This window comes from Ambystoma mexicanum, chromosome 5q (genome assembly GCF_040938575.1).
Source record: "Ambystoma mexicanum isolate Mex_15411 chromosome 5q, UKY_AmexF1_1, whole genome shotgun sequence".
Taxonomy (NCBI): domain Eukaryota; kingdom Metazoa; phylum Chordata; class Amphibia; order Caudata; family Ambystomatidae; genus Ambystoma; species Ambystoma mexicanum.
In genome coordinates this window covers 882,313,691-882,340,893 of record NC_090933.1, presented here as the reverse complement: position 1 = coordinate 882,340,893, position 27,203 = coordinate 882,313,691, and the positions used below count along the sequence as shown (strand labels likewise).

At 44.7% G+C, this 27,203-nt stretch overlaps 1 protein-coding gene across 3 annotated transcripts in view; it reads right to left on the bottom strand.

The window, feature by feature from the left end:
- The window catches only part of DPY19L4 (dpy-19 like 4), a 1,351,687-nt gene that overhangs the window by 771,852 nt on the left and 552,632 nt on the right, over nt 1-27,203 (bottom strand). For all 3 annotated transcript variants that reach the window (XM_069621372.1, XM_069621373.1, XM_069621374.1), the window contains exon 7: nt 3,463-3,586. In XM_069621372.1, coding sequence (XP_069477473.1) covers nt 3,463-3,586 — 124 coding nt within the window. The remainder of the gene's footprint in view (nt 1-3,462; nt 3,587-27,203) is intronic.

Here is a 27,203-nt window from a genome sequence, read left to right as displayed (position 1 = left end):
AGCACAGCCCAATGACCTGTTCTTGGGTGAATAACCCCTGGGAGAGACTCTACCAAGTCTTTAGTTCACTGTCCCTTTCACAGAGAAGACATTTCCCTGCATATTAGTCTTTGTGCTGCCCAAGGGCAGTCCAGCACCAAAATGCTAGGCAATTCTCCTCTGAACAAAGTACCAACAGCAACCCCATACATGTGTTTCATCCTTGTTGGGCATCATCAGTGAGGTGAAGATGTGCCTATCTAAGAACTAAGCAAGGGGTCCACGTCTGGGAACATTCTCCAGCATGGGGTCACTGGCCCTCACATTAAACAATTACAGAAAAAATATATATAGCAACAAAATTAACAATGTCTGTATGACCTTCTCCTGTCCTGGGGAAAAGTCCCTTCCAAGGATTCAAGGTCAACTCAAAATGCTCAAAGGAAAGGAAAGGTTTTGAATCAGCTCTTGTTAGTACCAAGTCAAAAAGAAAGTTCAAACAAAAATCCAATGGTAACAGATCTTTGTTCCTGGATGGAAGACCCACTTCCAGAAAAGAAATGGCACCAATGGTAATCCTGGTTATGATAGATTGTCTCTTCTTCAAGATAACTTGCCACAGTTCAAAAGAAGATGTAATATGCCCCACAGTCAACAATAGAGTTCTTAATCAACAGTTGGGACTTCGTTATTTACAACCTTACACTGGTATATTTGTCAATATGTTTTCTTTGTGCTGATGCTTCTACTTCAACCACCATATTTCTACTGTTGGGACCATGAGAACACCCACCTTTGCCCCACAGTACGATATTGCTTCATACCACTTCAAGGTTACATCTGCTAACAACTTATTATACCACCAAAGCTTAAGTACTACTGCCACTGCTCAGTACTCTGAATGGTTAGGCAGGTTTTGCCAAGACTCTTCAACCCTTTCAGGTAGGCAAGGCAGTTTTCCTTTAATGACTTTCTCAAAGGGACCACCTCTTCGTCTCTCTCGTCTGTCTACCACGATAACAACTTGGTTCTGCCCACAAGACTCACTTTCCTCTGGCTTCTGTAGTCTTTGGTACCCCGGGTTTTGTCTACTTCCAAAATATATTTCAGCAGCAATTCTTTCCCCTTCTCCTGCTTTACTCACACCTTTCTGTTAGTCATCAGCACAAAATAATTGCCCAGAACCGTTCGTGCCACTTTCTCAGCTTCAGGCAATACTGGTATTTTAGGTCACTTCAGTGTTAAGAACTTCACAGCAGAGATGGATTCATTTTTCACCTCTTGGAAAGGTTGCTTTCACTACACAAAGTGGTTGCCTCTTGGCTTGGTTAATGCTCGTTTTTCTCCAGTTGGTTAAACTCTTTACTTCGTAGAAATATTGTACCCAGAAGAGACATTCTATATATAAAATTCAGTCTCTTAGTTGAAAACACATCTAGCCACAAGCAGCCTCTCTTCCAGGTAGATTTCAAAGTCGAAAGATGAAAAGAGAATTGTATTGCTGCATACCGGCACAGGATAAGGTTCTGTCTTCATTTGTGAATTACAATTAGGCACAAGCGACCTTCTTTTCATGTTTTCAGTCTTTATACCTTGTAACTCGGGTATTGTTAGGTTTAGGTATTCAGTAATGGTTTAGAGAGCATTCCTTCTTCTTAATTAGGGACACGCGACCACTCAGTTATACAACAAGAGTCTTAAAGTAGTTCAACAATGGATTTAGACGACTAACTCTCACGCAAAGGTTAGCTATTTCACAGTATACGCAAGTGCTACATTTTCATTGTGAACAGTACCTTGAATACACCAAACAGCTCCTGCTCGCATAATGTAATACGAGACTCAATTAGGAGTTAGAAACAACCACCAGTAAGGCTCGTGCAAAGTGTTAGAACACTGTGCTTCACTCATCGGCTTCTCAGACACTTGCTTTGCAGGTTGCACTGCTTTCCTGGACTTCCACTACCACTTGTACTACTTCTGGCTCACTGCGGACCCACACCCTTCTCCTGCACGGGGGTCTCCGGTCCGGCCACTTGCATTGGGAGTTCCTTTTCATCCCAAGACCCTTGGCTTGCTTCTGGCCTCAGTCTCCTGCACATTAACATCCCTGCAATCACAGCAACAATGCTCACATGGGGAAAACGTAATCTTCTGCACTTCTTGCTGTACTGTTTGCTGCCTTCGAGGACATATCTTTACACCACTGCAGATGATCTGGAGGACCTCAGTGCACCAACTTGAAAGGATCCACTGGTATCGAAAGTTACAAGTTTGTGAAACCTGGTGCTTCTGGTCATTAGCTAGGAGGTCCTATTGATTCCAGTACCTCTTAAAGAATCCATTGCATTCTCTGGACCTTTAGGATAAAGCCCTGAGACCCATACATTATGCAATTACTACCCTATGTCTAAATCTGCTCCAAACAAATCTTCAAATGCAATTATAAATGGGCAAGACATTCAAAAGATGTCTTGACTGCAAACTGAAACGGGCCTTCTGATAGTCATTTTCCGAAACAGACTTCTGGAGAGGGTGCATAGCCTGAAGCCTTTTTGGAGTGATGATTTTGCATTTGTATTTTATTATTTGTAGCGCGCAGCCTTGCCCTGAAGCATCTGGGCACGTGGTTACAAGAAGATGGTTACAAGAAGGTTACAAGCAGGCATAACCTGTCCCCCAAGGGAACAGTCTTAACAGTGATGAAGCAACAATTTAGGAACTTAAAAACAGAACTAGTAAACATAACAGTGTAGTTTACACATGGTTACTTCCAGAAACATATACAGGAAACGAATCTGATGTAAGGGGAGCAAATGAGAAGAGAGGTAGAGAGAACATAGTGAAGTACAAGGGATAAGACGTGTTGAAGTAGTTGAGGGTAGACACCCAAGGTTACAGTGTAGTCAACTTATATATACACATCATCTCAAAAATGCCTAATGAAGAAGAAATTCTTATTCCCCCACAAATGCACACAATTGGAGAACAATGCAACGTGTAGGTGGAAACCACACAAAGCACCAAGAACATTCCATTCTGAAAAGTTTCACAGAAAGTCAAGAACCTAGGAGGGTGTGTGGTGTGCAGGCAGGTGTGGAAAGATATATAGTACATTCATCATACAGCTTTACATATGTTCATTCAAGCATAGATTAAAATCAGATTGTGTTGTAAATAAAAGAGCTAGGCGGAGTGTGCCAGGCGGTGAAATAGAAACAAAGTATCAGCAATTGTTCCATTTCCAGAACAAACACTAAAAATAATATATTACAACTTGGAAAATGCAAAAACACTATTAATGAAATAAGAACTTGCGTACCATAATTCCCTTCACTTACTATATTCTTGAAATAGGAATCATGGTTTTATAATGACATTTTATCTGCTGTAATGTCAAAGATCTCATGTGAACCATATCTATCATTTTAGCGAAAAACACATCAAAGGTTCATGCAAGTGGGCTAAGCATCAAACACCTACCTCTGTAGATGGATTTAAGTTGTTTTTCAAATACCCAGTAAGAGCTGCAATTTGAAAGGCAAAATAAGGTAGAGCCCAATTTTCTCTTAGCGGAATAGAGTCATACATTCTTGTGGTATCTGCACTAGAGCAAAAGAAACAAAATTTGAAAGTAATTACTATAGCTGCTTACAACTATGTACAGGAATCAACGTGTAATTCAGCGCTATAACTTAAGACGTATGAATGTAGTTGGAAAAATAATTGATACTAAGGACAAGTTCAACCAAAACATTCACCATGACTATTCTGTTTACAATTTGTGATGGTCTTAATTTTCTGCATAATATTCGGCAGAGAATCAAGTTACACAGGTACAGTGCTGAAAGACCATCTCTAGTACTTGACTAGAGCAAAATAATTCTGCAAAGGCTGCAGTTATGTCAAAGTCGTGACATTCTCTGTAAAATAAAGTACAACAGCAGAACTCTGCCACAGTTGCCAATTTTGGAATATGTCTAGGCATTCTTTAGTGATGTGTTTTTCAAGAACCGCATTGAGTCTATCAAACATTATACTGCAAGTATTACCTACCAGTAATAGTCTGTCTGCGGCTTGTATGTGTTTTGAATCGCATGCTGTGCATAGTCCGCCATCTAGTGGTTGGCTGGGAGTTTTATTTGTTTTTACCTCAAAATAATGGATAGGCATCGACAGGGTCATTCTTGTTCCGTTATCCCTATTCTTGCATGGGTAGTGCATGGACCATTCCAGACAACGCCCACAAATAGTTTGTCTGCATGTAATGGCGAGGTAAAGTGGGCACACTTCAGTGTCGTGGAGAATAATTGAAGCCCTGTGTGTAGAAATCCATGCCAAAAGAACACACTTCAATTCTAAGTTATACAGCCTATGTGTGTGTTTTTGATGAACGGGGATATCAATTTCAATCAGAAATGACTCTTATGTACAGGAAGTATTCCCATGAAGGTGCCTGTACAATTATGTAAAGATGAGAACGAGTAATAAGCCAGTTTATGAGGGTGTAAAAAATTGGGGCATATGCCCGGGACTAAACAAAATGTACATAAGAAAACAAGTGACTTACAAATGTAACATTAATTCAAAGCTCTTACCCACTTAGGTTAAAGGAGTACTAATTGAATATACAAAATTACACCATCAAGCGTCAATTGAGGAAGTGGTGGCGTGATGTAGGGAGGATGGGGCAGAGGGCAGCGGGAGCTCCCTCTTTAGTGACGATTATGCCAAACTTTGAAGACGTCCACAGTTGGTCTGGCTTTGATTGTGATGGGCAGTTAGCTTCAGTCAAGCTGGAGAGTAGGGAGAAAGAGGGAGATAGAGTGGAAAGAAGTGTTTGGAACAGTGAGATTGAGTGCAGAGGAAGATCAGAGGTCATGAAATGGTGAGTAAATTGAGATACAATCAGACAGGTACTGAGAAACAAGACCATTTTTACCTTTGTGGAATAGGAGATGGAACTTGAAAAGAGAGTGGTTGTACATGGAGAGCCAGCCAGTTTTTTGTCAGGTAGAGCCAGGGGGGGAGGGGAACCTGGTTAAATTGTAGAGAGTGAGGGTAGCAAAGTTGAAGGCTTTGTCTAGAGGGAGGAAGGAGTAGAGAGGAAAGCAAAGGAGTAGGCTTCAGCAGTAGCCCAGTTAGCTGAGCACAAGATTGGAGATTGGAGTGTTGTAGAGTGGTTAGTAAGAAGGACACATGTTCTGAATGTTGAGGTTAATAAGAGCAGCATTGGTAGTGATGAATTGTTGCAGTTGGAGGTCGCTGCCGAAGAGGACTCCAAGATTGTGAGCATGGGGTGAGGAAGCAGGAATGTCAGACAGGAAGAAGATAAGGTGGAAAGGGAGGGAGGACATTGGAAGCTGGGAGAAAGTAGACTTCCTTTTGTGAAGAGTTGAACATGAATCAGTGGAGAGCCATCCAGTGACGAATTGCAGTGAGACAGGCTGTAATGGGTTAGGAGATGGCTGGGGTAAAGGAAGGAAAGGAGAAAAATACTTGAGCGATTAGCAAAAAGGTGAAAGCCAAAGAAAGAGAGAAGTCTTACAAGGGTAGAGGTATAGATGGTGAAGAGCACAGGTTCAAGCTAATCCTTGGGGATGCAGACAGGGAGAGGGGTGTGGTCAAACAATCGCAAGTTCCAAGAGATTTTAAAGAATACACCTTCCAGGTGATCCAGACATGAGCAGATCTGTGAAACCCAATATCCTGGAGAGTGAGGAGGAGAGAGGAGTGGTTGCAAGTGTCAAAAGCATCAGAAAGGTCCAAAAGGATGAGCATAGAAGGGCTCTTAGAGCAGTGAACATTAGAGAGAAATTTAGAGACATGCATGAGTGAAGCCAGACTGAAGTGCATCTCCAAGGCCATTATTCTCAAGGTGCTTAGTAATGATCCAGTCGAAGACCACCCACTCAAAGATTTTGGAATAATGCGAAAGGAGAAAAACTGTGCAATAGTTTGCTGGGACTTTTGGGTCAGCAGAGTTTTTTTTTATAGGGGTAAAACGGTTGCAGATTTAAAGGAGGCCCAGAAGAGTACAGCAGAGAGAGAGGTTAAAGAGAGATACGGACAAATGATTACGACGTCATTGACCATTAGGAGAGCAAAAAGGACGATGGGAGCGCAAGATGGGTTGGCACTGCAAAGGATGGGTGCTAATTCAATAGTACAGGTAGAGAACAAATAGTATAGCAAAGAAAAGGTAGGGGAAGGTTATTGGACAGAAGCATGGTTGGGAAGCGCTGCGAGTCTCAAATGTTTTGAGATTTTAGAGGAAAGGTAGTGAGTAAAGTCATTAGTAGAAATGGAGGAGACAATGGGTATTGGCTTGGGAGGTGTGGGCAAAGACTGCTGGGTAGATGAAAGTTTGCAGGGGTGATTGTGAAGAGAGGAGATTAGCTTTGTGAAGTAGGAGGATTTGTCAGAGTGCATTGCAGAGGTTAGGGTTGCAGGGGCATTTTTGTAGAATAGGTAGGGAAGGTGTCTATAATTTGCACCAGTGTAGAAGGTCACGCAGCATGATTACTTTGCAGGTCTGAATTTCAGAGGGGATCCAAATGCGAGGACGGGCAGGTGTGAATATGCAAGCAGGGTAGTGTTGGTCAAATTGAGTCATAAGTGCATAGTGATAGTTCGAGAAAGAACAGTCAATGGAATCGGCATGGATAGGAGAAAGAGTCATCAAGGTAAGCGGTAAAAGAGTGCTGCCTGAATTTCCTCTTAGTCATTGAAGAGGAGAGATGCGGTGTAGGGACTGAGATGTTAAAGTGAACAACTGAGTGGCTAGAGAGAGGTCAATGGAGAGGTCAGAGGAGGAGAGTGAATAAGAGACAAGGTCAAGAATGGGTAGTAGGAGTGGCTTAATAGGATGGATTTAAGTTCAAGACAGGTGGCTGCAGAGGGCTTGGGAAGGCTAAGGTCCCACAGCATGCCAAGGGGGATGTCATCAGGAAGTTACTAAAGGAAAAGAGTCAGATCTGTAAAGATGTATGTAAGGGGGACATGAGAGTTGGAGGAGGTGTTACAATCAGTGTGAAGAGCTGATAGTGTAGCAGCGGCATGTGGGAAAATCCAGGTTTCTGTGAAGTGAAAGTTGAGGGCGATTAGAGTCAAAGTGGTCACTAATGAAGCAAGACTTGTAGCAGAGGGATTGCACATTCCAGAGGCCAAGTGAAAGAATGGCAGGAGGTGGGTAGAGAGGAGCAGATGCGTGGTAGGTGAAGGGGAATAGATGAGATTGGAGATCCTGGGTACAGAGGATAATCTTATTTGAGGGTTGCAGAAGCAGTGGAGAAAGAGAAGGAGAGGCAGACTGGAGAGCAATGCAGAAGTTACACCAAGCTGAGGCTGGAGGCTTTGAGGGAAGGAGAAGAGTGTGTAGGAGGAGGAATGGAGCAAAATCAAGATGCATGATGGAGGGTAGTAGAAAAGGGAAAGTGAAACAATGAAGACAGGGTGTAGCCCAAGAGAGGGAGGCTAAGTGGGTGAGTGCAAATGAAAGGGGTGGGAGGCTTGCTGGTGTAGGGGTGGCCCCCTACTAACCTTAACAGAGCAGGCCCATCACCTGAGGAACGGGTGCACCTTGCACATGGGTTGCATGGATGCTTCGAGCAAAATGGCCCTGGCTCTGGCTTACTGGCTCCATTGAAACATTCTAATCTAAATCACTACCATTTTAATATGCACAGCCTCAAGTTTCAAACTGAGAAAACAATTGAGTATCATACACCGTGGCTTTGGGTGCCACTGCACCTCGTATTTATAATTGGCCAAAGCAAATGACCCGATCCCTCTGCAAGAATTCAATGTACTGAAGAGATTACATCTGTTCCCTGCGTAACTACTCAGTTCAAAACATTGTGTCCCGTTCAACGGCTAACAATCTGCTTCGTTAATCATTGTTCCCCTCCCAAATCTCAATCCTGCAGAAGAACAAGTTACTTACCAACTTGTAATGTTCGTTCGACTGGATGTTCCTCCGACGTATTCCACAGCTGTGTAGTGGCAACTTTTTCGGCAGAGGACGTCCTGCATCGATGGCGCCGGGTCGATGTCCCTTGAAAGCCTCCGTCGAGGGCGACGTCATCGGATGTTATAAATAGGACGCACGGCGCCCATAGCCTCAGTTTATGTTTTTTCCCCCCATAACGTGTGACATGCACACATTCAATGCCTGCTTGACTGCACATAGCCTTGCGGAAATGCAAGCTGCAATCGCATAGGAAATTCTCCAGAGGGGCAGGCTGGGAGGGCGATGTGGAATACATTGGAGGAACATCCTGTCGAAAGAACGTTACCAGTTGGTAACTAACTTGTTCTTCGAATGGATTGTGTCCTCCAAGGTTTTCCACATCTTTGACAGACTCCCAAAGCAGTACCAGAAAATGGAGGAGGGAAAGAATTTAGAGTACCCAATCAGATGGCAGAATAAAGAACCGCCTTACCAAAGGCCATATCTTGACCATGAAGAGTATCAAGGGTGTAATGTTTAACCAAGGTATGGATAGAAGCCCATGTGGCTGCGTCACAAATATTCCTAATAGGAACTCCCCTCTGCAGGGCTGTGGAAGTAGCCACGCCCCTAGTGGAATGAGCTTGCAACCCTTCAGGAGGGACCTCGCCCACCTAACGGTAACATTCAGTAATGTTGAGGATAATCCACCTGGACAAGGTCTGTTTTGTAACAGCATGGCCCAATCGGTGACCAGCATACCCCACAAAGAGTTGATCGTCCACTCGGACCCTGGACATCCTAGAAATATAACAGCTCAGCTCTTCTAGGGTCCAACCTATGGAGTCGCTCCTCGTCCTTACCAGTATGAGGAGGATAGAAAGAAGGAAGAATCACCTTCTGGCTCAAATGAAATTGAGACACTACCTTAGGTAGAAAGGATGGACATACCCTCAGTACAACTCTATCCTTGTGGAATACAGTAAAGGGCGGCTTAGACGAAAGTGCCGGCAATTCACTCACTTTGCGAGCGGAAGTAACCGCAACCAAGAACACTGTCTTGAAAGACAACCTCAAAGGACAAGAGTGCAAAGGATCAAACCTCAAAGGACAAGAGTGCAAAGGATCAAACCTTAAAGGACAAGAGTGCAAAGGATCAAACCTCAAAGGACAAGAGTGCAAAGGATCAAACCTCAAAGGACAAGAGTGCAAAGGATCAATCGGAGCACCCATAAGGAATTTTAAAACCAAATTCAGATCCCAAACCGGCACCAAGAAAGAGGATGGTGGGAACACAGTGAGGCCTTTAAGAAATTGGGAAATCAAAGGAATCTTAAAGTAAGAACATTCTTCAGACGAGCGCTTGAAGATGGACAGCGTTGCCAGGTAACCTTTAATGGTACACACTTGAAGGCCCCTGCCTGTGGGCCAAAGAAAGCAAGAAAGACAAAATCATGGGAATGGAACACTGAAAAGGATCAACATTTTGTCCTCTGCACCAGTCACAGAACTTACGCCATTGGTACAGGGATTTTGTTGTTGGCCGCCTGGCCGAAAGCAACACCTCCATCACTTCATCCGGGAGGTCCCAATCCTTATACCTCAACCTTTCAGATACCAAGCGTGAAGGTTGAGAGTCCTGACCTCTGGATGGAGAACCTGACCCCACCCTGCCACAGCCGCAGCCCAACCCCCCCCCAGCCCCGGCCCCTCCCTTCGCCCAGAACCAGAGCTGCATTGCCTCTCTGCACAACGGGAGTGACCCTACCCCCCTTTTTTGTTGAAGTAATGCACGGCCACTATGTTGTCTGTCATGATCAGGACACTCGTCCCCTGCACAGACAGCAGAAAAGCCTTCAGGGCCAGCCTGAAGGCCCTCAGCTCCAACAGGTTGATGCAGAGTTTGGACTCTGATAGAGACCAATGACCGCTGGCGGTCAAGTCTTTGGCATGAGCTCCCCATCCTGTGAGGGAAGCGTCCATCACTACAGTCACCTCCGGCCACGGTTGCCAAAACGGCTCCCGCTTCATCAGGTTCCCATCGTTGGCCCACCACAGAAGATCCTGCGAGACTGAGAGTGGAATCTGAACGGGATCCGACATTTTGCTCGCAAATTGTGACCACGGCATCTTGAGGACCCATTGCAGGGATCTCATCCTCAGCCTCGCCTCTGGCACCAGAAAAATGCAGGATCCCATGAGGCCGAGCAACCGTAAGAATTCGAAAGCTGGGAGACGCTGGGCATGTTGAAACTTGTCCACCATCTGCACAATGTGATGAGCCCTCACCTTGGGAGGCGAATACTTCCACCAGGACGTGTCTGACACAGCCCTGATGTACCGGAGCTGCTGTTAAGGTGTCAGATGCGACTTCTTGAAATTGAGGGAGAAGCCTAGCTTGTGGAGGCAGCGGCATCCATTGCTTGCCTGGGAGAACGCGCACGGATCAGCCAGTCGTCAAGTTAGGGGTAGACCCTCACCTGAGATACACTGCCACCACCACCATTAGCTTGGTGAAGACCCTCGGGCGGAGGTCAATCCGAATGGCAGGACCCGAAACTGAAAGTGCGAGCTGCCAGCCGCAAACCTCAGGTACTTTCTGTGCTTTGGATGAATCGGCACATGAAAGTAAGCATCCTGTAGGTCCAGAGACACCAACCAATCCTGAAGTCGAAGGGCCTGGAGGACCTGAGAAAGAGTGACCATCTTGAACTTGTCCTTCCTGAGGAATTAGTTCAACCAACGCAAGTCCAAGATGGGTCTCAATCCCCAGTCTTTCTTTGGAATCAAAAAATATGGGGAACACCATCCCTTTTTCCTCTCCGCTACATGCACCAGTTCTATAGCACCTTTCTCCAGCAGGGTCAAGATTTCCTGCACAAGGAGCATATCCGGAAGCTTCAAAAGAGACAGTCCCCGGTTGATTGTCAGGAGGCTGCTTTAGGAAGGGAAGGCAGTAGCCGTGGGCTATTGTATCCAGAACCCACGCATCCAAAGTAATAGCTCGCCATACTTCGAGATGCTGAGACAGTCTGCCCCCCAACCGGCGTACAATGGAACATGGCCTCATAGTTGTTTTGGGGCGGCTGCGGCAGCGCCTGAAGGCAAAGAGGCAGCTGCCTGAGTGGCCTTGGCACCTCTATTTCCCTGACCACCAGGGGTACTTTTACATTGACCCCTTTGACTGGCAGCTCCTTGCGTCATACCAAAAGAGGAGTAGTAATGAAAGGAACCGCCTCTCCCCTGCTGTTCCCTAGGACGAAAAGGCCGAGGTTGACACACAGCTGCGCTCAAAGATTTAGCCGCAGCTTTTGAGGTCTGCAACCTCTCAAGGCTCTCGTCAGCCTTGCTGCCAAATAAATGCGCGCCATCAAAGGGCATGTTCAGAAGACGGGCTTGTACATCCGGAGCAAAACCAGACTTCCGCAACCACGCAAATCTGCGTATAACGGTGCTCGCAGCCATGGACCGGCTAACACTGTGGGCCGTGTCCAATCCCGACTGAAGGGATTCACACATTGCATCCTTGCCATCTTGCACGAAAGCAAGGAACCCATCCCTTTCTTCCCCCTCGGAAATCTGCTCAGCCGCTAGAGAAACACAATTCCACAGAATGTGTGAAAATCTTGCTAAGGCACAAGTGGAGTTGGCTGACTTCAGCGCCATACACCATGCAGAAAACACCTTGTGTGCCCAACCAAAAGCGTTTGTCGTCCCTATCAGGAGGGATGGTAGGGCACCCCGCCTGATTTGAGGTGGCCGTAGCCGCCTGAACCACCAAACTCTCAGGAGTGGGGCGAGAGGAAAGGTAGCTGGGGTCGCTACTGGAAGGGCGGTGTTTTTAGTTAACGAGTTGTTAACCGCCGGAAGAGATTCGAGTGTCTGCCAAGCAGCCGCCACCCTTTTCTGCAACGTTAAATGAAAAGGCAACACTGGGTCAGAGGACGGACCTTGATCCAAAATATCCATTAAGTCATCCTGAACAAATGCTGCCGGAGGACTAGAGCAACCAAGATACTCAGTGACCCTAGCCATCAGTCTCCTATAAGAGGACTAAGCATGAGCCCCAGGCTCAGGCCTGCCAAATTCCACCTCTGGAGAAGTGTCCAAGCCACTGGCATCATGAAGAGATTGACGTAACTCTTCCAACTGACTGTCCCCGGAAAAGACAGGAGCCACATCAGGCTCAACAGGGTCAAATTCCTCATCCTCATAGATATTACCCAGAGGAAGAAAGAACTCCTGCCTCGGACCAGAAGAGGGTCTGAAATCCTTAACAGGCCTCACATACTTGGAATTAGCCTTCCTTGGAGGATCCACAGTACCAAGGACCTCCATCAGCAAATTCTGGCCAAAAGGCCCCAAAGGCGTCAATGGCACCGACCCTATTTGGCGTCGACAACGGTGCTGAGGGCTGGTGTGAAGGCAAAGCTTCGACATCCGTATCCGACGGACACAGTGCCAACGCCGACCTCAAGCCCTTACCAGATTTCTGCGGTTTCGCCAGGGACGAAGACCGAGATCTAGATGCAGCAAGTCTCTGGCGATCAACCTGAACCTTGTCCGAACAGGACCTCGAAGGTTCCCGATGAGTATCGCGCCGAGGAACCCGGCCCGAAGGCCCACGAGCCACAGACCAAGACCGTTCCCCGTCGGCTTCTTCCGAAGGCGCGGATGAACTCTGCCCTGGGATACAAAAATCACCAGGATCTGCTCCCTGAAGGCTGCCCATTCCTCCGGAGTCAAGGACTTAGTGGGACAAGCCACTTTCCGTCTGGCACCATCCTCTGAGGACAACGGGGAAGGCGACCGGTGACAGTGCTTCCTAGAATGCTGAGAAAAAGACGAATGGCGGGAACCACTCTGGGACCGAAATCTCTGGGACTCCTTCCGACAAGGAGAGTCACCCCTCGAATCACCGGTGGACATCCCCTTAGCAGCGTTACGGGACTTACTGGGTTTAGAACCCCTACCTACCTGTAACTTCCCCTTACACTCCTGCAAGGCTTTAGCAGTCAGCGACTGGCATTTTGAACCGTCGTCGGTGTCATGACGCTCTCCCAGACACCACAAACAAATGCAGGTCCGTAATCGACATCTTAGACTTGCAGTCCCAGCAAGTCTTAAAGCCAGACCGTGGAGTGGGAGGGGATCGAAGAAGACATTCACGAGGAATAAACGAGGTGCGCCTAGTTCTCGAAGCAAACACGTCTGCAGAAAAAACAGAGCTGAGGCTACGGGCGCTGTGCATCCTATTTAACATCCGGTGATGTCGCCCACGGAGGCCTTCGAGGGACATCGACCCAGCGCCATCGACGCAGGACGCCCTCTGCCGAAAGATTTCCAAAGTAACACAGCTGTGGACATTACATGTCAAAGATGTAGAATACGATGGAGGACACAATCCATTTGAACTAGATTTTCCCAGCAATCGGAAATTCACAACACAAACTGCTAGCTGCAAAGTCTGAATTAAATTTTAAAAGCAAACTGCATGGCGATTTATAAATTCCCTTTGTATGTTCCTTAGTGTGCATGGAGGTTTAATAAATATCTCTTCTTTACAGTGTGATCTTCAGGACAGACCCCTTCTTCCCATGCACATTAAACTCCCCATTCTCAGTTTCCATGTACAATATGTGTGAATCGCGATAATACTTCAGTCAGTGCTAGCATTTTATCTTTCTATGCATGTGCAAAGCTAATATGTATCAACTTTACGAAAGTAACACTAAAGGAACATGTCCCATACACAATTAACTACACTGGATAAATATGAAATGCTAACATCGCGCCCAGTTCAACGCACCTCCAGTCACAAATATGGCGCGCACAACATGAAACCCTCTGCATTGTGGGGACCCTTCCTGACCACCCCAACATTGATAAGAAGCCAAAGGAGGAAGCCAAAAGAAGAATAGGTGGTGTCAGGGGTAGACGATGGGGCAGATTGGAGGCCCTTATTGATAAGGGGCACCAAACCTTCACCCTGCTCAACAGTTTAGGGAGAGCGAGAAAAGGTTGTAGCATCAGTGTGGAGGGAGCAGCTAATACAGCAGAGTCATAAGGGCACATCCAGGTTCTGCAAGAACAAGAAGCGAAAGGCGATGATCAAGGTTTCAGGCAAGCCCACGGTTTAGGTTGAGACACAAACTTTCGGTCTGAGTAAAGGAATAGGGTGTTGTGGTGGTTGTGGGAATGGGGGAAAAAGGAGTAAGAAAAAGGGGGTGTGGAAGATGAGTCTCCCACTGTAATGAAAAAGTGAATTTCAAAGAAGGTGGCGGTTGGGTGTGGGTATTAATACGGAGTTGAGGACTCAAGTTAGCATCAGGGTTAGGCCCTGGGCTTAGTTTAGGCCAGGTTTCAAGAGAGGATTAGGCTTGGGGTTAGGGTGAGGGTTTAGTTGGGGATAGAGTTCAGGTTAGAGACAGGGTTAGGCCTGGGATCACGGCTCGAGTTAGGATCAGGATTATGCTGAGGGCTTAGTTTAGGATTAGAGGTGCAGTTAGGGACGCAATTCGGGCTGGGCTCAAGATTGGAGTTTACATTAGGGTTTGAGATGAGGGTTTAGTTTTGGTTTAGCATTATGGTTAGAAACCGTCAGCTCCAGGGATGGCAACGTAAAAGCTGTGCTCATGTGCACTAAGCTAATTCCATCTTTGTAATTTAGTATGTCTGTACCAGGTACCCCTGAGGCAACCCAACCAGCCAAGAGACAAAAAGGGGATGAGAAAAAGGACAGTGATGAAAGCAGAGAGAACAGATTGCTGGAATTACTAACCAAAGTGACATTGGTTGCAGAGATAAAAGCAGCACTCTTTAAATCAGAAGAAAAATGTAAGGAAGTGGTCAAGAGAGTTGATTCAGCAGAGGCACATCCGAATACGGTGGATGAGAGGACTTAGACTGTCTGACCGAGTGTGAGGGTCAAAAAATGCTTAATGAGAAAATTACTTTGAAACAGTCTGAACTGGAAAACCTTTCCAGACGAAATAATCTTCGAATTGCTGCACTTCCAGAAAATGCTGAGAGGTGTTATGAAATTGATTTTTTACAAAAGAACTTACCAAAAATACTGAATTTAGACTCAAAGGTATCTTTAGAGATTGCGAGAGCTCATCGTTCCCTAGGACCTAAGCCATCCATATGGGAGAAACCAAGATATCTCATCTTTACAGAGATTCCCAGTTAAGAAACTTGTATTGAAAAGAGCCCGGGAATTTAAAGACTTGGCATGGGGTGGCAATAAAATAATGATATTTGTGGATCTGAATAAAGATGTCCTGGAAAGGAGGTGAGCCTTTGACGAAGCCAAGATTAAAGCTCCAGAGAAAAACTTGAAATATTATATGATTTACCCTGCCATATTCAGAGTTGTAATTGATGGTCGTTTGCACTCCTTTACAGAACATAAATCTGCTGAAGCTTTTCTGTCTGATTTGGATTCAGAACTCATGGAAGGCACATCTTCAGACACAGAGTTCACAAAAGTGACAAGGAAAAAAGGAGAGGTCTGAGCAGCTCAAAATTAAAAAACGGATATTATATATTTGGACTGTGAGAGTTGGAGTTGAAACTGAACTTTATTTTATTTATTTTTATTAATATTTAATTAATCAATATGTACTTCGAAATGTACATATAAAATGGCCGCCATGAAACTGCCGTTATTTAACTATTTAGAATGCTATGGAACTTATATTGAAAAAAAACCTGTGGGCCTTGAACTGAGGAAAGCACCTGTGAACGTGCTCTGGAGTTACATCAATTATAATGCATCTGGGAAGCGAAAGTCATGTGATATGATGTGACGTGCAGCCATACTGTGAGTCTCTGTGGATCGGTGTACTGCGGCAAGCAGTAAGGCGAGGAAGAACATGGACGATACTGTGTGACAGCAGGTAGCCGGCCCATGCGCAGCCTGCGCAGCAGCAGGCTGGGTAGGGCCAGGTGCACGGCCGCTTTGTACAGTTTGTGGTGGCGGCAGTCCAGCAGCAGCGAGGCCTCCCCTCAGCCCGACACCAGCTCCTCTGACAGCCACTCAGGGGTCTTGGCCGGGTCATATGGGCCACTGGTAGGTCTACATGGGCAACCCCCGAGAGGGGATCAGAGGGGGGGGGGGGGGGGGGGGGCGACTGAGCTATGGTCCCCTGGCGGTGTGGGGTTAAGTCCGAACTGAACAGAGGTGGGGGGATTAATTCAGACACTTGGCCCTGCAAATGTCACCATGGGTGGGGGGTGCATAGACCTCAAGCACAGACATCCCCTGCGGGGGAGTGCAAGATGTGCAGTAAATAACAATGCAAGGGTGTGTTCACTAAATCCACAGCGCCTTTTCTAAAATAACCACACAAGGAGCTGTGGGGCGTGTTCTGGCAGCAGTGGATCCAAACTCTGAAACCTTGGTCCAAAGTGCAGATCCCAGGGCTCCAGCTCTGAAGTCACAACCCCATAATCCAAAGGGGCGGGTGTGCGTAATCCCATCTCCGAAATCATGATGAAAACTCCTGCAGCACGAATTCCACCAGGACTGTGATATCCGTGCTTACTGTGCTGTCTTGCGCTTCAGTGATCCTTTTCCGTCTCTGATGGCAGAGCGGATGCAGGAGTCTCTCCTAATTTCGGCGTTCCAAGCCTCCCAGTCCAATTTCCAGCTAATGAGGGGCACGGGAGATAAGTGGACGGGGCACCGCCTTCTACAGTAACGACCCTGGGGCTATGAGGACCTAAGTAGTGTCACGACCCTCAGCCCTGATCCCCACTGGCAAGCCCATTGGCCAGGTGGAATCAGGACTCGGATCGCTTATAAGGCCTGGCATCCACTTCTCAGGCCCTCTTGGCGCCAGGCTCATAAGCAAAGATAGACATCTGCTTGTGGAACTACTTTTTAGGGCTTTGTCAACATGGAGGCATCCACATAGCTTGATTCCTAGAACCAAGCTATGCGGTATAGTGTTTTGGGTGTGGTGGCCTAGGGACTACTTTAACTGGACTACTTTGCAGTGGCTATTTAAACCACACCCGAACAAGACAACCTACAGAAAAGAGAAACGCACAGGTCAGTGAAGACAAGACATCGATGTGCTGCGCAAAGCGCTTCCTTACCGCATCATAGCGCTTTGGTGCGCCATCGTATACCGGCAAGAAGCAACCTACCCAGTTCTCCAAGCGGACACTCTGCGCACCTAAGGGAGATAAAAAGAGACATTTGAGAACAGTGAAAAGGCATGCAAGAATAACAACTTCATAAACTCCCAATAAGACCTACCTGAAAGACATTACTAGGGCCGCAGTCAGTGAAGTAACTGGACAGCACACGCCCACCATAGACAACGCGCCCCTGCACAGAGAGCAGGACGGAGAGCCCACCAATTCCGACAACCAGGTGAGAAGAGAACCCGCAGGGCCTGCAATCACAAAGGAGGTGGGAAAAAACTTACCTTGGTCGTCCAGGCCTAACGTAGTCTTCATTTCCAGGCGGAATCCCATCGACACAGAGAACCACACCAGGGAACCATTGAGAAGGGCATCAGCCACCAACTGGCTGGGTGGTGTCCCCGTGGATACCAGGTGAGCGTAATAAGTAGGGAGCAAACCATCACATCTCCAAGCACATAGCAGCCTTCCACCTTTTTGTCGGGTCTGCATGAAGGCTGTAGTGGTGCTCCCCCCTCACTCTCTAATAATGCGCGGGCTGACCGGGGACAACTCCACCACTGCACATTGCAATGGAGGGTGCCCCTCCTTTCACTGTCCGCACAGCGTGGCAATGGCAGTGTCACACATCCCGACAGTGAGATTCCCCCGTAATGGGACACCTTGCTATAGCGCTGCATGGTCTCCTGAGACCAACCCTCTTCCGCGTACACCAGGATCCTCACCTCCTTATGTGCGTCTTCCGGGGATCGCTGTGGCCGGATTGCGTCTTTGTCATGGGTAGATGCTTGGAGGGGCCCTGGAATGTATGCCTACATGCCACCAGGCACTGTCCTGGAACCATTTATCTTTTTAGGCATCATCTGCTTCATATTGTTTGTATTGATTCTGAATATCAATTAAAATAATATGTAATTGCTTTAGTAGCCAAGGAGAATTGGACTGGGTGTGTTGCAAATGGTCCTTCCATTGGTCGAGATGGGAATAACATTTTAGTTCTTAGGTTGGATGGAATGATAGAACCATGAGGAAATATTGAGCACATGAAAAAGGTTGGAGTTGCTGTACTGGTGCTGCATGATGAGATCCTCACAGACGTCTAAATGAGAGACAATACTAGGCATGTGGTGGATGAAAACGCATACATAGGGTTTCTTTTTAGGATGATAAGGAAGTGGGAGGTTGGGTATGACTGAAATGTTAACTGACTCACATATTATGTACTGCAGCCAGGCATGAAGGTGTACACGCGAGACAAGGACATCTAGGACAGATTATTTTTTTGATGGGGAGAAGATATTTCTCCTTAAGGGGAAGAATATATGCACTAATTGTGATTGTATTATTTTTTATGTTTTTTTCGTCTTGTTGATACAAGTCTAATGGCAGGATATTAAGTCTGAGGTTAATGCATTGAGGTGAAGGGGAGGTTTATTTTAGGGAGGAGTGGGTTGAGTAAAGAGAGGGGCACCTCATGGTAACTTGTTTACTACTAATGGCAAATACGACTAAATGGACTGTTATATGGCTAACAAGGGTTAGAGGGAGGGTGTTATGATAGTTAGGGAGAATCATTCTTAAACTAGTGTGTCATATATGCTATATAGAGCTTAAGCAGATAGATATTATATTTATATATTGTTGATAAAGAAATAGGGTGCATTAACTGTATTAACAGTAGCAATGTTTGAATGTATCAGATGTGACATTTGTAAATTGGGGCAGATTTGTAAAACTGATATCCGTTACATCACAACTGTACAAATATATATGTATTCTGAATGGGAGAAGACTTCCAGCAAGAGTGTAAGATAGGGGTGATGGGAACTATTATTATAAGAAATAATTAATAGAAAAGGTAGTGGTCTGGCTAATGGTTCTGCTAGAATGCAATCAAGGGGGCACGGGGGAGGGGGAAAAAAAAGGGGTAAGGGTGGGAATAAGAGTGATATTAAGAAATTGTATTGAAATGGGCATGGATCTACTGGTAAGTATAGTTCGAGACAATGTGTTTGTTGTACATAAATTTACTCATACAGTGTCTGATTAAATGAATGTCGGATTCCGCAAGTTAAGGCTTATTGGTTTGGATTGTTGACTGTTAGTCTGTCTGTGTGAAGATGTTGTATTTGTTGTCGGTTTTATTATTTTCTTTTTTTTCCTTCCCTACTATAGCAATGATTGGTTTAGTGGACTTGGAAAGGAATATATTCAAATGATGCTTTGTAGACAAGAAAGTGTAGGACACTAAAGTATGAAGCCGCTGAATCTGGTCTCATGGAATGTGAGAAGTATAAATTGTGCTTTTAAGCGACGGAAAATTATGGTGAGGACCTAGAGGAATAGGGGAGATATAATATTCCTTCAGGAAACTCATTTGAATAAACAATCCGAATGTCTTTTAAATAACTCTAGGTATACGCAAGTTGCATCTAATTGTTAGGACTCTAAATCAAGAGGAGTAAGTATATTTAGAAAGGGATAACCAATAAAAGTAGAAAAAATATTAAAAGATTAGCATCGCATATTGCCAATAGATCTGCTATATGATGGTAAGAAGATAACAGTAGGAACAGTTTATGCTCCGTGTTCGCCAAATGTACAGTTCTTTGATAGGTTGAGTAATCTAAGTGAAATAGGGGGAGAAAAAAGGATTTTAGGGGGAGGTTTTAATGTGGTGATGGATAGTAAATTAGATCGAAGGTCAGAATGTAGATATGGTAGTGAGAGAATAAGTGAAGGTTTTGTGATTTTAACACAAAAATATAATCTGGTAGATGTGTGGCGGGAACTGCATCAAATGGAGAAGGAGTACACTTTTTATTCCCCAGTTCATAAATCGTATTCAAGAATTGATTATTGGCTTATTAGTAATAGATAGGTTAGTCAGACGGTGTGCTCGGACATTAGGGAGAGGAATCTTGGATCATGCACTACTTGAACTACAAATAAATATTAAGGGTATGAAAGATAGATCCAAGAGATAGAGGTTGCAGGCAGGATTACTTAAGGATTTGTCGGTCACTAAAGGTCTGGAAACTTTTATGAAAATTACTTTGATGAAAACAAGGGTACGGCAGACATTATAATTGTGTGGGATTGCTTTAAAGCAGTGTTAAGAGGAGAGCCGATAAGTAGGTCGTCACATGCTTAGGGGAAAACTTGGAGATTATTAAAAAGATTGAGGAGGGGATTTCAGAGTTACAGAGAACTTGTGCAACTTTGGGAACAGAATCAAATAGGAAAGAGGGTGAAATGATGAACCAAGTAAATACAATGGCAGAAAAAAGGATATTTTATACCAAACAAAAATTCGGGGAATTTGGAGATAAGAATGGTAGGATGTTAGACAATAAATTAAAGGGCACACCTACGGATATGTGTATTACGTTAATACAAACTGAAGAAGGGGAAACTATTTAAAAATGTAGATATATGTGATTTTTTCTGCAATTTTTATTCATGATTATACAAAGAGGAACTTTCTCCAAATTATGAAGATTTAAATAATTTCTTTAGCAAGGGTAACATCTCCAAACTATCGATTGAAGAGAAAATTAAGATGGAAAGAAAAATGAAGTCAATGAAATACATAATGCAATACAACAACTTAATAGTGGAAAGTCACCAGGGCCTGATGGCCTGATTTCTGAACTTCACAAACTGTTTGCGACTCAGTGATCGCCAATCCTGTGCGAGTTATTTAATGATTTTCTGATGTGAGGAATGTTATGTGAATCAATGAGAGAAGCCTTGATAATTGTAATACCTAAACCAGACAAAGATCATTAAACGTTTGGAAATTATAGACCAATATTGTTGAATGCAGACCTAAAAAATGTTACTAAAAGTTTGGTTGAATAGGTTGATGGAATGTGTGGGAGGCTTAATTGATGAATCACAAGCGGGCTTTACTCCGGGGAGATTTGGATAGGATATTAGAACGGTGCTAAATGTTATAGGCGCGCACAGTGAGGGGGGGACCCGACTCAGTCATAGGGTTTTTTTGATGCTGGAAAGGCCTTTGACAGAGTTAATTGGAGGTTTCTAGAAAATACACTGATGAAAATGGGGTCTGGTCCCATTTTAATCGAAATGGTTGATTTTATTCATAAGGGCATCACGGCAAAAAAGCTAATTAATGGGTTAATATCCAAATCCTTTCCACTGTCAAAGGGCACTAGGCAAGGATGCCCACTGTCACTATTTTTGTTTAATTTGGCATTGGAACCACTGGCGGCATATATAAGACAGTGTGAGGAAATTAAGGGAATTCATGTAGGTAATACCGAGATCAAGATCTTAACTTATGCAGATGATATGATGATTCTCCTTTCAAACCCTGGGGTGTGTGGATCACTGCTAAAGAAAATGTTTGAAGAAGTTGGTGGGATGTCAGGTCATAAAATAAACTTGGACAAAACTGAAATATTCCCTATATCCAAGACATGTGATAATGTGATATGAATGTATTAAATGGTACCCAGGTGGAGTAAGATATCTAGGAATATATATAATTATGGATTTAAAGAAAATTGTTCAGTATAATATTGATAAAATAGACAAAATAATAAATACTAAGAAATGGGAAAGGCTTCATTTGAATCTATGGGCAAAAATGTACGCGACAAAAATGGTTTTATTAGCTAAGGTGCTGTATACTATACAATCATTATCTCTACTAATCTCAAATAAAATGTTGCAGAAAATTGATAAAGTATTGCAAACCTTCTTATGGGGAGCAAGTAAGAGACCACATATCCCAAAGTATATTCTCTTGCAGGATGTTAAAGAAGGAGGATTTGGTTATCCAGACATGTTTAAATACTACAGAGCATTTCTAATTAAAAAAGGTTATGATTATATAAAAAGGTCCCATTTGGTTGCGGTTAGAGACACAAATTTGTGAACCTTACCCTTTGGAAAGTCTCTATACGATGGGAAAATTATCAGGGAAAAGATTGAAAATGCAATCGATAGTGGCAACTAGGCAGGCTTTAACATGGTTTTAAGTAAAATTGGCAACATTGTGGGTTTAATTATGATGCGTCAGGTATATTTTGAAAAATCTGAAGTATATGCATCGTGTCTTGGACATAAGTGGGAGTCTGTAATACTGCTGGTAGCAAACATTCATTAATGTAAATTGATATTGGTTCCAAAATACCTCCTCTCCCACCAACTATTGGTCTTCCTTCTGGGATACTTACAAATCTCTTATGAATCTTTGGGAGGACGTAGATGGTGGGAATGGTTGGTCCCTCTACTACTAAAAATGTTATTATATTTATGCATCATTTTGAGCACGAATTTGTGTTTTGAAATGAAGAATCCTTACCATTTATACATTTATGGAAACGAATTATCAATGATGTGATCATGATATGGTCGGGTACAGCTGAGTGTTGAACGAACTTTGTTGAATTTCTAAACTCCAATGATTGGGGTTTACAATTTACGTACACATCAAGTCACACTTGCATTGACTTTTTAGATTTAAAGATCAGCCTTACTCCCAAGAGGTTTGAGACTAGAACATTTGGGAAGAGCACTCCAGTCAATGCAATCCTCCATGCAGATAGTTGCCACAAAAAGTCAGTAATTTCGAATATACCCAAAGGTGAATGTATTCCGGCAAGAAGAAACTGCTCCAGCATTGAGAACTTCAGGTCTGAAAGTGAGCTGATTAGAAAAAGATTTATAGCTATAGGCTATCAGCCCAAGGAAGTAAGTGATTTGTTAGAGTTTACCTGTTACTCCCTAAGGTACACACAAAGACTGATCAAACCAACAAATTGAGACTCATCACTAGATTCAATGCAGATAGTCAGAAAATGTATATGGTGATCAAGAAACACTGGCACTTACTCCAATTGGAAAGAGATTTAAACAAGTGGTTGGATCATCAACCTAGCATTATATATAGTAAGGCACATACTTTAAAGAACATACTGTGCCCTTTGTTCATGAATAATCCTAAGAGCAATGAGACACGGTTACACCAAGCACAGGGCAAAGGGTTTCTTAAGTGTGGAGGGTGTTCAATGTGCGAACATGCTTTAGAAACCCGAATTGTTAATTTTGGATCATTGGTTAACTACTAGTTAGATTCATTTATTAATGGCAACTCGGAATTTGTGGTATATTGCATTATTTGTGTCTGTGGCTACCATTAGATTGGTACCATCATTAGATCCTTGGAAATCAGGATTCAGGAACATATTTCTACCATTGCCAATCAAGATGCCAAGTACCCTTTAGCAACCCATTTGCAAAACGTCCATCAAATGGAAAACAAGAAGGATATCAGATTTGTAGGAATGGCTAGAGTTACACTACCACCAAGAGCGGGCAATCTGGAATTGAAACTCAGACACTTAGAAGCAGGGCTAATTTGCCAATATAGAACATCGACCCTTGGTCTAAATAAGGACCATGAATTGTCTGTATTTTTAGAACATGGATTGGTATTGTATGTATAATGGTTCATTAACTCATATTGATTATGACCCAGATGGGCACAATGTATGTGACAAGCTGACAAGAGTTTGATTCAGTGCTTCTTATAACACCAATATGATATGCCATTGGAATTAATTCAACAATTTATAGGAAATCTGGAATCCTTTTAATTGACTACATTGCTTGCGCACAAGAAATGTGTCACACCAAATGCATGGAGCTGCTAAGAGTCTCAGAGGCCCAATTCAGGTCCACATAGGTTAGAGGTAGGATAGAGATAGAGCTATCTTGCCTCGAGTATACCAATTGCACTGTTAAGCACACTCCTGTATTGAGATGGATTCTTATTTTCACGTTTATTTGCCATCTCCTAGCTTCATGATTACTGCACATGGAATCTGCCAATGTTCTTTATCGTAATTAATAGACAGGTACACTCATGTTATAAGCAATGGCAATTGCATCAAGTAACTGACGTGCATATTTCTGGGAAAACCTCCATGGTATTTATTAGAACAAACCTTATACAATATGGGCTAACCGCAGCATTAATGAGTGGTTTTCTAATATATAAATTTAGCTCCTGCCCAATGGGACCAGTAATTGTGGACAGTAATTAATGGGAGCAAAGGGTCCCATGCAGAATGGGGTAGCACCATATAGAGGCATTACCATACCAATACGGCGGCTCGAAAGGCACAATGCATTGTAGCAGTAGTAACACTCAATGTGTCACTCAAGTTAATATATCCAAGGTAACAGCGGAAAGCGAAGCTAAACAACGGTGCATATTGTCGAAAGGCTCTGAGCAGAGGTAAGATGCGTTTTTGCAGTTATACCGTGGGGAGGGGTAAACGTCTACGGTATAGTCTACGGGGCAAATCAAATTCACTCTGTATAAGGAACAATGGGCAAATATATTGACCAAGCTGGCTCTTTATATATTTTGTCCTCTCTTCTCGCATGCATATGCAGTCGGGTGATGGCGTGACGCATGGGACGGATTTGTGGCGTAATTGCCTTTGGAACAACTCATCACATATACAGTTATCAGTCCGGCCGCAAATGCGAAGAAATATATGTAAAGGCCCTTTAACTTTCTGGTTGCATTTTAGAATAAGTGAATTTAATACCCAAGTATAACGCAGGGTAATACATCATGCATATTCAATTTTGCAGAAAAGAATCTCAACTACCATTTAGGTAAGCATCTCTAATCATTAAATAGTGAATAGAACGTCTGAATGCATGGACATCTCATATGTTGTGTAGCACTAGGACCCTATTTGAATATCTAATATGCTCTGTTACAGATACGTAACAGAATACAACTGCTTTTAAGGTACCTTAGCCCTTTGTGCAATGGGAGTTTTTGTTGTGACATTTCTTCTGCATCAATCAGGCATAAGATGTAATTATTGTTTTTCTCTCCCTGCTTTTTCAGTTTGTTTTACATTTTCTATTTGCGGTTTAACATTGGTTGTTTCTGTATTTTCGTTTTTCGTTATTCTGAATTGTTTTCTTCCCATGGGGTTTTATGTATATACCCGATTTTGGTGTGTATGTGGAGCCATAATTATTATGTGATTTGTTGTACCTGCACTTTAATTGTCAATCATTAATTGTATTGCCGGTCATGCTTGGTGCCAATGGATTTGTTTTGACCCGATGTACTCTATATGGAACAAGTTACTTACCTGTAACTGTTCTCCAGCATGGGTCTGGCATGGATTCACATGCTCATGAATATTCCCCGTCAGGCCGGGAATCCTCGGTATAGAAAAATCAGTATCAGTTTCGTTTCTGATCTGTCTTTCTCAGTAGTAACCAATCACTGGTCTCTGGGTCATACTGGCCCCAGCCAATGACTGCCCTCTCCCTAAGCCCCGCCCCTGGCAGCCATCCTCAGATTTGGTAGCACGTTAAGTGGCAGTATGACCAAGTGAAGAGCCGCAGAGGGGTAGGCGGGAGGGTTCGCATGTGAATCCATGCCAGACCCATGCTGGAGAACAACAGTTACAGGTAAGTAACTTGTTCCTTCTACAGCATGGGGTCTGGCATGGATTCACATGCTCATGAAAATAAGAATACATAGCAGTATACACATGCACAACCACGGGAGGTGGCAAAAGGCTCAATATCAAGCAATACAACAACTCAACATTAAGCAACTCTTACCTCCTCGCCAGGCTCACCTTAGGCGAACAGGTTGCGCAGCACTGCCTGGCCGACTATGGACTCCTCCCTGGAATCCCGGTCGACGCAGTAGAATCTTGTGAAGGTGTGCGTCGACCACCACATAGCAGCCCTGCAGATGTCGAGCAGGGGCACACCAGACAGGAACGCCGTAATAGCAGTGATCGCTCTGGTCGAATGGGCCCTCGGACGACCTGGCAAGCGTCGGTTTGCCAACCGGTGACAGTGCATGATGCAGCCGGAGAGCCATCTGGAAATGGAAGTCTTCGAGAGAGCCTTCCCTTGATTCACAGGTCGAAAGTTCACAAACAGCTGTGATGTCTTCCGAAAACTCTTCGTGCGGTCCACGTATAACTTCAGCGCTCTAGCTACATCCAGCGAGTGCAAAGTCCTCTCAGCCGGCGACGAAGGCGACGGGAAGAAAACTGGCAACACCAAGGGCTCGTTGAGGTGGAAGTCCAACGGCACCTTGGGCATAAAGGAGGGGTGCGTCCTCAGCACCACCCTTGTGTCGTGAAAAGTCAAGTATGGGCCTGGATCTCTCCCACTCGTCGTGCAGAGGTGATGGCCACGAGGAATGCTGTTTTCCACAACAGATACTTCAACGGCACTGAATGCATAGGCTCGAATGGGGCCCCCCATGAGCCTAGTTAGCACCACGTTGAGCTCCCACGCCGGGGCAGGGGCCTTCACTGGCAGGAATGATCGGAACAGTCCTTTCATAAATTCCTTCACCAGACGATGAGATCACAAGGACGCTCGTCCTGTAGTTCTGGTGTAACGTGAGACGGCAGCCAGATGTACCTTGATGGAAGCGTGAGATAGGCCAGCCTTGGCCAAAGACAGTAGGTACGGCAATACTTGAGGGGCCGTAATTCGCAGAGGGTTAATCTTCTGTGCACAGCACCAGACAGAGAACCTCTTCCATTTATGTCCGTAGCACTTGAGAGTTGAGGATGCCCTGGCCTTTGCAAGAACCTCTCTGCAGTCGGCCGGGATGTCGTATCCTCCAAACTCTAGTGCTGCAGGAGCCAGGCCTGCAAGTTCAGCGACTCTGGTTCGTGATGAAGAATGGCGCCTCCTTCTCTGGAGAGAAGATCCGCGTCCGTCGGCAACTTGACTGGTGTGAACGCTGACAAGTCCAGAAGGTCCGGGAACCAGATCTGCCTCGGCCAGGCCGGTGCGACGAGGATCATCCTGCACCGGGACCTCTTGAGCTGGTTGACGAGCCGGAGTAGCAACGGCAACAGCGGGAATGCATAAAGGAACAGGCCGTCCCAGGGGAACGAGAAAGCATCGCCCATGCTCCTCGGTTGGGGAAACCTGCTGGCGAACCTCCGGCACTTGGAGTTCGCCGCCGTCGCGAAGAGATCGATCTGGGGTTTGCCCCATCGTCGGAAGAGTCGGTCCACTTGATCCTGGCGCAGTTCCCACTCGTGGCACAAGCGCAGCTCTCTGC